Raw genomic sequence first — 14,551 nt, 5'->3', positions numbered from 1 at the left:
GTGATTTTTAAAATGCTGACAGGACCGGCCGTCTCGGGCTACATCTGGTATTTCATCTTAAAGGGTATACCGGGATTACAGGCGTTGTTACCTAGCCCTCAGAGCATGTGGTACCTAATGAATATATCATACTCACCTGCTCTATGCTGCTCCTTTGTGGTAATCTTCTGGTCCACAGCCTGTTTACATCCGGCCAGGGTCATGTGTGCCGCTGCAGCCTCATGGACTACTTGTCCCCAAGTGGCATGGCACTCAACAGTGACATGCCACTTGGGGACACGTCAGCACACTGAGGCTAGTCATTGCTTGCAATAGTGCCCATGACCCCACCAAATGGAGCCAGGGTGGAAGCAAGTATGATGTTTTTATTGGGTACCACATGCTCTGGTTCTAGGTATTAATGGGTGTAACCATGGAAAACATCTTTACTCCCAGGAAAGTGAGCTACAATACCAGACCTTGTCCATAAACAAGAGTGGTTCTGTTTTTATAATCCAGGACATGAATGGTAATATGTCATAAAATGGACTAAAAAACTCTTATAGATCATTTTAACCAAAATCTTTATTTTTTCTCATTAGTTCCAAAGCCTATAGTGAAACAGACAGAAGAAGAAGATGGCTGTAGCTGCCACTTTCCAGAAGAGGAAAATGGAGGGGAAAATGAACCCATGACACTGGAAGCCTGACACTGCTACATCTCCACTTCTCTAAATAGACAAGATCGGGGTTACACAGGATTACCTTTATATTACGTGGAAGGTTCAGGATTAAGAGGATTCCTGACAACTATTAGTTCAGATCTAAACCTATTATGATATAAACTTCATGGTGCAGAAAAGTACAACTAGAGGTACATGGGTCCATATAAACAAGGCAGAGACTTGGAGAACACTGCTCAAAGATCTGGAGGAATAGCCATCCTCAGAGCATTGCCTTACAGTGCTGTATCCAATGAGCTAATATTGGTCTATAGCTGGATCACACTGGCCCACCAGAAGACCAAGAGACCAGCAGTGCGCACAGACAGAATCATAATGAAACACTGATACAATAGTGGCCATGAAAAGTGTGCATAACCCCAACACATTGTTTCACAAATAACATATTAGTCTTTGTTGAGAATAAAGACAGAAATGGACAAAAATGGCAGCTTTAGTTTAAATCGAATGCCTTTTACAAGCAAAGTTTTTGCTCCATGTGATAAAAACTGCAAAAAATCCTTCTTAGGCCCCTTACAGACGAGCGCATGCGGATTACGTCCGGATGCGTTGCGAATGCGTTCAGTCAAAAATGCGCGATTTCGCAAACAGTTTTGTATGCGATTGCGTTCAGTTCAGTTTTTATCGCTCGGGTTTAACGCGATTTAATGCATTTTTGCATGCGCGTGATAAAAAACATCTCTTAGTAACCATCCGTGAAAAACGCATCGCTTCCGCACTTCCGTACTTGCAGAATATTGAACATGCTGTGATTTTCACGCAACGCACAAGTGATGCGTGAAAACCAACACTCATGTACACAGCCCCATTGAAATGAATTGGTCCGGATTCCGTGCGAGCGCAATGCGTTTGCATCACGCATTGCACCTGCGCGGAATACTCACTTGTGTGAAAAGGGGCCTTAGGGTACAGCCACACAATTAGGTTTCCTGATGTAGTTTTGGAGCCATTTCCTGGGGTGAATTCAAAGAAAGAGAAGCCATATCTGACCTTTATACTGTCTCTCCTTTTATGATCCACTCCTGATTTTGGCTTCCAAAAATGCATCAGGAAACCCGATTGTCTTGCCGTACCCTAAAAATCTCCTAACATTTTGTGTCTACAGCTCCAAAGGTCTATGTGTGTTCTTGGTTACAGACTATAAACCAAACTGCATGTATTTTGATCCTACATTAGAGTCCAGCAATTGTATGATGAAGGATAGTGTTGGGTCAACAGTACATAATCAACATAATCCAGCAATAGAGTCAACCCTTATAAAAATATAAGTACTTTAATGAAATTCAAACACGTATGACATGACAAACTCCACTACACTGTTTGTAGGTAGATCCACCGGGGGTTAGGTGAGCTGAAAATGGGTGGGGGAAAAAATATCCCTACGCTGATACCCTGAACTACACCTCAGCCCAGAGACGCCCCCTTGATGGTGGGGACTCCCTGTCCTCGAGTCTAAACTACCACCTCCTATCATTCCCTAGATAGGGAAGAAATAAAGATTTAAAGTATTTTGATCCTACAGCCATACTCACTTTGTATTTTGCATCTTGCACTCAAACATTTGGTAAGTTAATAAGGAAGGACAGATGTAAAGAAATATGACTACACATGGTTTGTTTGCAGTCTGTAGTCCTGGAGACACATAGGTTTACAGAACAGCTGTAGATACAAAACAGTAAGAAATTTATAATCAAGTAAATTTTTAAAGCTGCATAATTTTTTTCCCTCTTGGAACTTTAGATGCATTGAAGCAATAAAAAATGGTCCCTAAGGTGGACATAACGTATATGTAAAAAGGCCATCAACCTCTCTTTGGATGGATCTCAATGGATCCAATATACTGCCGTACTATGCTGGTCCATAGTCTATTTAAGTAGTGTCCAGTCTATTTTTGATAATTTAAAATAGAAATATATAATTTTTTATGTTCTATAAAGCTGCTTATATTTAGTTTTTTGTTGTTGGATTTTTTTTTATTGTTAAGAACCTAAACACTGAATAGAACTGTTATGAAAATTTCAGGTGTACTCATTGAAGAAATATATATACACTGCCTGTCCAAAAAAAAATGTCGCAAACATTAATATTTAGTTCGCAATGTCACAAAATTTATTTCCATCCAGTGTTGCATTCATTTTTCACCAAGATCTTGCATTGATGATGGTAGAGTCTGACTGCTGCGCAAAGCCTTCTCCAGCACATCCCAAAGATTCTCAATGGGGTTAAGGTCTGGACTCTGTGGTGGCCAATCCATGTGTGAAAATGATGTCTCATGCTCCCTGAACCACTCTTTTACAATTTGAGCCCGAGGAATTATGGCATTGCCATCTTGGAATATGCCGGTGCCACCAGGGAAGAAAAAATCCATTGATGGAATAACCTGGTCATTCAGTATGTTCAGGTAGTCGCTGATCTCATTCTTGGAGCACATACTGTTGCTGAACCTAGACCTGACCAACTGCAGCAACCCCAGATCGTAGCACTGCCCCCACAGGCTGGTACAGTATGCACTAGGCATGATGGGTGCATCACTTCATCTGCCTCTCTTCTTACCCCGCTACACCCATCACTCTGTAACAGGGTAAATCTGGACTCATCAGACCACATGACCTTCTTCCATTGCTCCAGAGTCCAATCTTTATGCTTCCTAGCAAATTGAAGCCTTTTTTTCTGGTTTGCCTCACTGATTAGTGATTTCTTACTGTTACACAGCTTTTCAGTCCCAATCCCTTGAGTTCCCTTCGCATTGTGCGTGTGGAAATTCTCTTACTGTTGTTTTTCTTCGATTTGATTTCACCAAACGTTTAAGTGATCGCCGATCACGATCATTCAGGTTTTTTTCCCCCCCGACACATTTCTTTCGCGAATACGATGGGTCCCCACTATCCTTACAGTTTTTAATAATGCGTTGGACAATTCTTAACCCAATTTTTGTCGTTTCTGAGATCTCCTTAGATGTTTTCTCTGCTTGATGCATGCCAATGATTTGACCGTTCTCAAACAGACTAATATATTTTCCACGACCACAAGATGTGTCTTTCGACATGGTTGTTTAAGAAATGAGAAGCAACTCATTGCACCAGTTGGGGTTAAATAACCTGTTGCCAGCTGAAAGATAATCGCCCATGCAGTAATTATCCAATAGGAGGCTCATAACTGCTTAGTTAAATCCAGGTGGCGACTTTTTTTTTTGGACAGGCTTATTTAGCACTTTTGTTCATTTCATGGTATTTCTTTTACATGATGCTTTAAAAATTACAATAGAAAAGGGTTAGCATGGAAGAAGTGGTAACAGGGAATTCTAAGTCAATACTATATGGTCTGCCATTTGGGATCCCCATTTAATAGCCACAACAGATACAAAAACATCTCTAACCTGAGGCACCTAATGACATGTCCAGACCATTGATTACAGTAGGCATGGTGTAATTGGTGCTGCCAGGTTTGCAAGAAGATAATTTCTCAGTGTTCCAACACTCAACGGTTTTTCTTGTTGAATGAATATTTTATGTGCCATAATGTACTGCCAAGGACAGCAATTATAGCTGTGCAGGAAGTCTGCATGTAGCGTCTGCCTAAAGGCCTCATGCACACCATCAGTATTGTGAACCTTACTGTGACCCACATGGTTCTATATGAGGTTCTCTATAATGGCCAGAGTTACAGTTTTCCCCTAGAAGCACTGCAACCACAGCTTATAGTGGAGAACCTGGTCTGGTGTATGGCATCCAATGAAGCGTGATGCACATTTTGTATAGTACTGTATTGCATATATGGTAAGCATAGCTTTAGTCAAATGCATTACAGATCCCATGTACGGTCCTGGGCATGATACCTAAGGCACAATCACTTTCAATTTCCTTTTTTAGAGACATTTTTTTATGTAACTGCTCTATTTTCTACATGTATGTAATAAAGTTAATATAAAAGCTTTTGTCAATTATTTTAGTGGAATTGTGCTTAAAATGTATAAAATCTAAGTTAAAAGGGAAATATAGTTATAAAGTACCTCCAGTTGTTTTTGCATATGTCTGCAGTATGTTTAAATATATGAAGCTTTGTAATATATCTTATCGGGGAAAAAGAGGCATCTGCCACACTTTCCAGCAGCTGGTCCCCTTTCCTGCTAGTAACTCTGTCCTCACCATTTTGTACAAAAGGGGGCATGGTGTGAGCATGGCAAGGGTGGTGCCATCAGTCCTGGCAGATTTATCATCATTTACACCAGTTTCCTGGCATAATTGATGACTACAATCTATGCCATCTAAGAGCTGATGAAGATTTCATTCTAGGTGCATGGACTGCCGGAGTATGTACTCAAAGAAGATATGCCATCAGAAAATAACCTATTGTTTAAACCCCAATTTTACGTTAAAGGAAATCTTTAAATTAAAACGATTTAGCTTCAAAACACCCCTAAAGCTAGAGTAAGTGGTGTATAGTGTATGTGATGTTGAGCCTGGTTATGCAATTTGTATCTTCATACTTACATTCCTACATTGTGCTCCCACAAACCAGCAGTAAAATACATTGAGAGGACTCCTCTGTGAGTCCTCTCCATTATGTGTGTGTGAGCTCGGGAGTCCTCTCAATGCATTTTACTTCTGGTCTGTGAGAGCACAGCATTGTAATGCAAGTGAGTAAGAAGATAAAAATTATACAGGGTGGGCCATTTATATGGATACACCTTAATAAAATGGGAATGGTTGGTGATATTAACTTCCTGTTTGTGGCACATTAGTATATGTGAGGGGGGGGGGAAAACTTTTCAAAATGGTTGGTGACCATGGCGGCCATTTTGAAGTCGGACATTTTGAATCCAACTTTTGTTTTTTCAATAGGAAGAGGTGTCATGTGTATAACCGGACTAAGCATCACTCATACTATACACCGCCTACTCTAGTTTGGGGATGTTTTGGAGCTTCCACAAAAATATTTGTTCTGACCTGTTAAAAAGATACACAATGTAAACTGTAGTGAAGGTAATCTTCTTACCAGTGACTGTATTTGCGAGTTATCACAATCCATCTGATCCTCAGCTGTGTCATGTGACTAACACATTGATCTCCAACACACAGGACAGGAAGTCAGTTACTTCTCTATTCATTCCCAACACTGGCTTTGAGGCTCACATAGGAATACATAGAGAAACTGACATCTTGTCCACAAATAAGAAGCTGTGTTATTTGGAAAGTTTGATTGCTGGTCAAATGACACAGCTAAGGATCAGAAGGGAGGGGATAACTCACAAATACAGTCACAGGTAAGATTACCTTCACTACAGCTTACATGGTACCTTTCTAACGGGTCAGAAATAAAACATTTTTGTGGCAGTGTTACTTTAAGCATATATTTTTTTAGAATTTTGGGAGAAAAAAAAAAAAAAAGAACTCTCTTCTTTGCACGATTTTGACCTTCCTTAAAAGGGATCACAATCCCTTTCTTATCCTGGATAGGCATGAAAGATCCAGTAAATATATATCTCCCTGTAGTGATAATGATAATAACAGAACAGAAAATCGTGACCTATAATTAGACCTATTGGGCAGTGCGAATATTGAAGGATTATATAAAAAAATATATTATATAGAGTATCATGAAAAATTAAAAAACAAAAAACTATTCTTTAAAAATATGCTTAATATAAAAATGTGATTTAAAGGGCATCTGTCAGCAGATTTGTACCTATGGAACTGGCTGACCTGTTACATGTGTACTTGGCAGCTGAAGGCATCTGTGTTGGTCCCATGTTCATATGTGCCCGCATTGCTGAGAAAAATTATGTTTTAATATATGCAAATAAGCCTCCTAGAGGCTGTGCTCTCTCTGCAAATGCTGAGCCCTATGCACTTTGATTGACAAGGCCGGGCAGTGAAGACGTCATCACACCTGGTCATGTCAATCAAAGTGGAGAGGGCTCAGCGGTTGCAGAGAGAGCAGGGACTCAGAGTAACGTCAATGTTCCTGTTGATCCTAGAGGCTTATTTGCATATAATAAAAGATCATTTTTCTCAGCAATGCGGACACATATGAACATGGGACCAACACAGATGCCTTCAGCAGCCAAGTGCACATGCAACAGGTCAGCCAGTTTTATGCTAGGGCTACACAGCGACATGTGAATGTTTTTTTTTGCGACTGTTGTGTTGCAGTATGTCACACGTCGCAGTGCGATACCACAGACTAGCATTATAAAATATGTTACACGACAAATGTCGTCGTGTCGCCCTAGCCTCATAGGTACAAAACTGCTGACAGATGCCTTTTAAACAATAGGTCATTTTCTGCTGACACATTCTCTTTAATTTACGATGAGACATGCGTCTTGTGGTAAATGAAGCACATCCTCTGGCTTTGCAGGAGATATGAAGACCATCTAAGAAAGTGTCGGTCTTGATAGATCTCCCCCACGTTGTGTCTTAGGTACACGGCACTAGAGAGAGTCAGCTAATTCTGGCACACAGTAGGACGTTATCACCAGTATGTCTGAATCACCTAAGTAGCCAAAGCTACTGAGGAGGAGACATTCATAAGAAACCAGGTTGATTCTGTGACTAAATTAAAGCTCCACCAAGGCTGCTTTCCATTACCTATACTGGGAGCATAAGGCTGCTTTCCGTTAACTATACTGGGAGCATGAGGCTGCTTTCCGTTAACTAGACTGGGAGCATAAGGCTGCTTTCCATTACCTAGACTGGGAGCATAAGGCTGCTTTCCGTTAACTAGACTGGGAGCATAAGGCTGCTTTCCGTTAACTAGACTGGGAGCATAAGGCTGCTTTCCGTTAACTAGACTGGGAGCATAAGGCTGCTTTCCGTTAACTAGACTGGGAGCATAAGGCTGCTTTCCGTTAACTAGACTCGGAGCATAAGGCTGCTTTCCATTACCTAGACTGGGAGCATGAGGCTGCTTTCCGTTAACTATACTGGGAGCATGAGGCTGCTTTCCGTTAACTATACTGGGAGCATAAGGCTGCTTTCCGTTAACTATACTGGGAGCATGAGGCTGCTTTCCGTTAACTAGACTGGGAGCATAAGGCTGCTTTCCATTACCTAGACTGGGAGCATAAGGCTGCTTTCCGTTAACTAGACTGGGAGCATAAGGCTGCTTTCCGTTAACTAGACTGGGAGCATAAGGCTGCTTTCCGTTAACTAGACTGGGAGCATAAGGCTGCTTTCCGTTAACTAGACTCGGAGCATAAGGCTGCTTTCCATTACCTAGACTGGGAGCATGAGGCTGCTTTCCGTTAACTATACTGGGAGCATGAGGCTGCTTTCCGTTAACTATACTGGGAGCATAAGGCTGCTTTCACGCGGGCGTGGGACCGCGGCTTGTCTTAGCCAAACTCACTGCATCACAGTGATCTATGATGTAGCACGGGTCAACTGTCCTGTCTTCAGAGCATCATTTGAGTAGGGGACATTAGACCGACGGTCGGACAGGCAGTAACCATCATATATCACTGATGGAGTGAGATCGGCTAAGGGGTACAGCAGCCAGGGAATTGTGACCATCACATGGAGCATGTCTCACATACCGCACACGCCTGTGGGATACAGGAAGCTTGTAGTGAGCTGAAGCTACAATTTTGAGAGATGGGAAAATGATGAAATACTGTAAACCCACTTTAAAGACTTTGTATGTCAGTCTGTACTTCACCATGTGTGAGTATTTGCATAGACCTGTAGTTGTAGTAAAAAGAAAACCACAAATTCACACGATTGACGGGAAACCACGTTGCATAGCCGTATGTCTCTGTTCCTGTGTGACTGTGCTGCTTCGTATGTCCCTTGCAGCAGATGCAGAGCTGCCCTGTAAGAAAGTTTGGGCTTTTTTTTATTTATTTTTTATTACATTGCTGTGGTTGCTCACATGACACTCAGTTTGTAAAATGTATTCTGAGTGTCATTCTCAGCTCTGTCTCCACCCTGGCCTCACCAGCTGTTTAATGCACTTGGTTTAAAAAGAGAACCTGGCACCTGGTTTGGTGCCCCTAAACCACCAGTGTGCTGTTATGATGCTGGGGTTTAGGGTCCCAAACCTGCCCATAGCAAACCTGTTTGTGTCCACAAAAAAAGAGTAAATGAAAATCAAACTTCCTGGGACAAGAGTCCTGGACTCTTCTGCAGTGGCACTGGGCAAACGATCATTGCGCTGATGAAGGCAAAGACAGTACGCCTCGCATTGGACCGACGTGCAACACTTGCAAAGTGAAGCAAGGTGCACATCCTCATCAGAGCAGTGTGTGCGAGTCTGATGCTGCTTAAAAAAAAAGTCCAGGAATCTTCTCCAGGTAAGTTCAATTTTAATGTACTCTTCTTTGGAGACACAGAATAGTTTGCCATGAGCAGGTATAATAGCATGCTGGTGGTTTAGTGGCCCCAAACCAGGTGACAGGTACAGTATCCTTTAAGTTGCCATCTTGTTGGTCGTGAAGGCACTCTTCTGGACATATATCTGGACCATGTTGCCCCAGTAATGATCTCCTTTTCCTAAAGAAAGTCTCAAAATGATAATTGTTGAGTTTCTTTCTGCTGAGGCCAGGCATGATACCAGCACTGGATGGGAAATGTATTACATGGTGCCCAGGTAGGCCATTTTCACATGTTTTCCTTTCCACTTCTGAGATCCATCATAAGATCTCAAAATCGGAGGAAAACGCTTCAGTTTTGTCCCCATTCATTGTCAATTGGGAGAAAACTGAACTGAACGGAGTGCACCAGAATGCATTCAGTTCCGTTTGGTTGCGTTCACATGACGCACACAGAAGTGCTGCAAGCAGAGTTTTTGAGTGCGTCATGGGATACTGATCAAGATGGATCCTTCATGAAACACAATGTAAGTCGATGGTGCCGGATCCGTTTTTTGGATGGATCTGGCGCCCATTGACTTATAATGGATTTAGTGATGGATCTGTCTTGTTCCTTTGGGATATAATACAACTAGATCCATTCTGAACGGATGCGGATGGTTGTATTATATACCAGATGCATTTTTGCTGAACCCATGATGGATCCAGAAAAAACACAGATGTGAAAGTAGCCGACCGGGCCATCATGTAATAGATGGTGTCAAGTAATAATCCAGAGTGAGCTTTGCGGTCTCTCTCCACTATGGCTAATAGAAGGGGAATTAATATGGTGGAAATTCTACCAACTGCCCTTCGTAATCCTAAACACAGCCACCACCAACCAGTACTTAGACATGAGGGGTGTCCCCCTATAGTATTGGTGGCCACTCTGTTGTACTCACCTGCCACTAAATTCATCACAGGGATGATAAAGATTCAGCTTTATTTCATTAATTTTTCCCCCTTAATTCACCAGTTCAATAGCAGCAGTTTTTTCGTTTCAGAAATTCCCACAATATGCAAATTATGAATTTACCGTCAATTTCCCCCATCAAAAGCAATCAGTAAAAAATGATTTCCATATGACACACACATATAGGTGTAGCCGTGTGCAGTTTTAAATCCACACGATGGACTTTGTGTGGATTCATATAGGGCTGTCGGTGAACCTGCTACAATATACAAAAACTGGAGATGATTAATGGAATTAGCAAAAGTGCTCCAAAGAGTATACTAAGAGGACTTCCTAGTTCATGAGCAGTGCAGAGGCAATAGTCGTATAAAATTGCATGTCACTACTGATTAACATGGTCTCTGGAGATGGGTGACAACCTATAGTCTATCTTGAGGAACATTCTGAACAATGGCGTTAAAGTGTAAGGCCTCATGCCCACAGCCGTTGCCAGGCCATGGCCGTATTACAGCACGCAAACAGCGGGTCCGCAATATGCGGGCCCCGGCTGTGTGCTCCCCACATCACGGATGCAGACCCATTCACTTGAATGGGTCCGTAATCCGGAGCTGCGGTGCGATACGGAGGCATAGAACCCCACGGAAGCTTCCAAGGTGCTTCCATGGTTCTTCTGTCCGTGCCTCTGCACCGCAAAAAAATAGAACATGTTCTATTCCAGGGATGGCCAACCTGAGGCTCTCCAGCTGTTGCAAAACTACAACTCCCAACATGCCGAGACTACCTACAGGTATCAGCCTACAGCAGGGCATGGTGGGAGTTGTAGTTTTACAACAGCTGGAGAGCCGCAGGTTGGCCACGCCTGTTCTATTCTTTTGCGGAGCGGACAGATCACGGACCCATTCCTTGAGTTTTCCCTTTGTTACGGCTGTTTTAACCTCAACATTATGAGGATCTTCTCAAAATGGCTCCTCTGCCAGTTCTATGAGGCCAAAACTGCCTTCCCTCACTTCACATACACAATTGCTGTAGCCAGCAGTTTTCTGCCAGCCAATCAGATTGAATTACTGATAGACACGCCTCCATACTGAATACTAATACAGGCATGCAATGCCCCTCTGTCATCTGTTTACATTACAGGGAAGACAGACAAGCCATAGCTATGGTCTTTTAACCCCTTCTGCCTCAGACTAGTTTTCGCTCTTCTACCCAGGCCATTTGCAAATCACGTGGTAATAGCTTTGGAACACTTTTACTTATCCAAGCCATTCTGAGATTGTTTTCTCGTGACGCATTGTACTTCATAATAGTCATAAATGTGAGTATATAGATTTTACCTTTATTTGTGAAAAAAACTAAAATTTAACAAAAATTTAGAAAAATTCCCAAATTTTCTACTTTTATAATAGATAGTGATACCTTGTATAATGGTTATTACTTTACATTTTCCATATGTCTACTTCATGTTTGGATCATTTTGAAAATTGCATTTTATTTTTTGGGGACGTTAGAAGGCTTAGAAGCAAATCTTGAAATTTTTCTGAAAATTTCCAAAACCCACTTTTTAAGGACCAGTTCAGGTCTGAAGTCACTTTGTGAGGCCTAATTAATAGAAACCACCCAAGAATGACTACATTTTAGAAACTACACCCCTCAAGGTATATAAAACAGATTTTACAAACTTTGTTAACCCTTTAGGTGTTCCACAAGAATTCATGGAAAATGGAGATAACATTTCAGAATTTCACTTTTTTGGCAGAATTTACATTTTAATCCATTTTTTCCAGTAGCAAAGCAAGGGTTAACAGCTAAACAAAACTCAATATTTATTACCCTGATTCTGCGGTTTATAGAAACACCCCACATGTGGTTGTAAACTGCTGTATGGACACATGGCAGGGTGCAGAAGGAAAGGATAGCCATATGGTTTTTGGAAGGCAGATTTAGCTGAACTGCTTTTTGGTGCCATGTCCCATTTGAAGCCCCCCTGATGCACCCCTAGAGTAGAAACTCAAAAAAGTGTCCACATTTTGGAAACTACTGGATAAGAAGCCAGTTTTGTTGGTACTATTTTGGGGTACATATGATTTTTGATTGCTCTATATTACGTTTTTTGTGAGGCAAGGTAACCCAAAAATTTATATTTTGGCACTGTTTTTATTTTTAACAACATTCATCTGACAGGTTAGATCATGCGCTATTAGCAGGTTGTTACGGACGCACTGATATCAAATATATCTACTTTATATGTTTGTTTGTTTCAGTTTTACATAATAAAGCATTTTTGAAAACAAAAATTATGTTTTTGCATCTCCATTTTCTGAACACCCTATTTTTGCCCCCTGCACACGATCAGGATTGCGCGCGGATTTGCGTGCGGAAAATCCACACCGTAGGTCATGTACATTGTATTCTATGAGAATTTGAAATTCTCAATGAACACGATGCAGATTTTTTCCACGGGGATTTTGACCTGCGGTGCGGATTTTAAAATCCGCGACATGTCAATAATTTTTTTTTTTCCTGACCGGATTTTCTTCATTCACTTCGTGAAATCCGCATGCGGAAAATGCGCACTGAATCCGCACGCAAATCCGCATCAATTAATGCGGATTGACCGCACAGATTTGCCTACTAACACCTGCGGATTTCAGTGCGGATTCTCCGCACATGAATCCTGAACGTGTGCATGTAGCCTGAAGGGGCTCCTTTTTTGCAGGAAGACATTATTAGTACCATTTTTGGGTACATATGATTTTTTGATCATTTATTATTACACTTTATGAAAGCTTTTTTTTAATTTATAATGTAATTACAGATCTTTTGGCAAACATTGAGAGACTAACTCAGGTATACATGCCTAACTCTAATAAACTAGCAAATAAAATATGACAGTTATCCTTTAATATTCAGAACCTAAACAGAATGACAAATGTCCTGGAACAGCCGAGCAGACGTAGAAGTACTGGGGTCGATGACACAGTGTGTGGTCTATGAACCGTACAATTTTACATAATGTAGAAACTTCCTTACACGAGAACAGACGGGAAAGACCATTAGATAACTTCTCCATGGTATGTCACACCAACCTCAAGTCTATGCAATGATTCAGATAATTTAAGCATTTATTTAAAAAAATAAAAATCCCCAAAAAGAAAAACAATCCATCATATAAAATAGACGTGCCACCAATGTTCAACTGCTAGCTGTCCGATTGCTGTAACTCCTGGTGATTGCAAGAATCAAAAGCTAGAATTTCCCTATTCCATTTTTTCCAGGACATTGGATGATTGGCCCAGGATTATAATGGGCCAACCATGCAGTCTCTGAAGAAATCTGAGCAAAGCAGTCATGAGAAAGTGGTAAAAGTGCTTTTGTATATCCACTACCACTAAATTCTCTTGGTCAGATCCTGCCAATTGGGCAATAGGGCACATTCTAGTAATATTTAATCAGTGTTTCTTGAGACAAAGCCTTTAAATGCTTACAGATTGCAGACTCCTTAAGAGGAAGGAAATGATTGGACTCATAACTATGCATCATCTGCTGGGAAGTCTCAATCTTCTGGGAAAAGTCTCAGCAGCTTTTTATAACCGTCCCCCAAAGGCTGTAGGTTGGAGATGCGTTTAGACAAGTGGTGTGCATCTTCAAGGCATGTCAAGTAGGGACACTGGAGTGGTTAAACGGAAAGATGATCCGATCCAGTATATGCAATAGTCCCATAATAAAATATTCTAGTTTTTAAAACAGCACCTGGGTGTGAATACTTCTGTAATTACATGTAATTAACCCCTTTACTACCGAGCCACTTTTCACCTTAAATCCCAGGCCGATTTTTGCAAATCTGACCAGTGTCACTTTATGTGGTAATATCTTTAAAACGATTTTACTTATCCAAGCCATTCTGAGATTGTTTTCTCATCACATATTGTACTTCATGACGGTGGTAAAATGGAGTCAAAAAATTTCATTTTTATTTATACAAAAATACCAAATTTACCAAAAATGTTGAAATATTAGCAAATTAGCAAATTTCAATTTATCTACTTTTATAATAGATTGTAATAACTCCAAAAATAGTTACTACTTTACATTCCCCATCTGTCTACTTCATGTTTGGATAATTTTGTGAATGCCATTTTATTTTTTTGGAGATGTTAGAAGGCTTAGAAGTTTAGAAGCAAATCTTAAAATTTTTCAGAAAATTTCCAAAACCCACTTTTTAACCACTTCAACCTCGCTAGCTAAAACCCCCTTCATGACCAGAGCACTTTTTACACTTCGGCACTACACTACTTTCACCGTTTATCGCTCGGTCATGCAACTTACCACCCAAATGAATTTTACCTCCTTTTCTTCTCACTAATAGAGCTTTCATTTGGTGGTATTTTATTGCTGCTGACATTTTAACTTTTTTTGTTATTAATCAAAATGTAAAGATTTTTTTGCAAAAAAATGACATTTTTCACTTTCAGCTGTAAAATTTTGCAAAAAAAACGACATCCATATATAAATTTTTCGCCAAATTTATTGTTCTACATGTCTTTGATAAAAAAAAAAAAGGTTTGGG

The 14,551-nt window shown here is 40.7% G+C and overlaps 1 protein-coding gene across 1 annotated transcript in view; it reads left to right on the top strand.

Annotated features, from left to right (window-relative positions):
* The window catches only part of TNFRSF9 (TNF receptor superfamily member 9), a 32,473-nt gene extending 29,802 nt beyond the window's left edge, over window positions 1–2,671 (top strand). The window contains exon 8 of the mRNA XM_044278408.1: window positions 582–2,671. Coding sequence (XP_044134343.1) covers window positions 582–688 — 107 coding nt within the window. The 3' untranslated portion in view covers window positions 689–2,671. The remainder of the gene's footprint in view (window positions 1–581) is intronic.
* Window positions 2,672–14,551: the final 11,880 nt, after the last annotated feature.

The sequence above is a fragment of the Bufo gargarizans genome, chromosome 2 (assembly GCF_014858855.1).
Source record: "Bufo gargarizans isolate SCDJY-AF-19 chromosome 2, ASM1485885v1, whole genome shotgun sequence".
In the NCBI taxonomy this organism is placed as follows: domain Eukaryota; kingdom Metazoa; phylum Chordata; class Amphibia; order Anura; family Bufonidae; genus Bufo; species Bufo gargarizans.
Note: the sequence above shows the minus strand (reverse complement) of the source record. Positions and strands in the feature narration are given on the sequence as shown.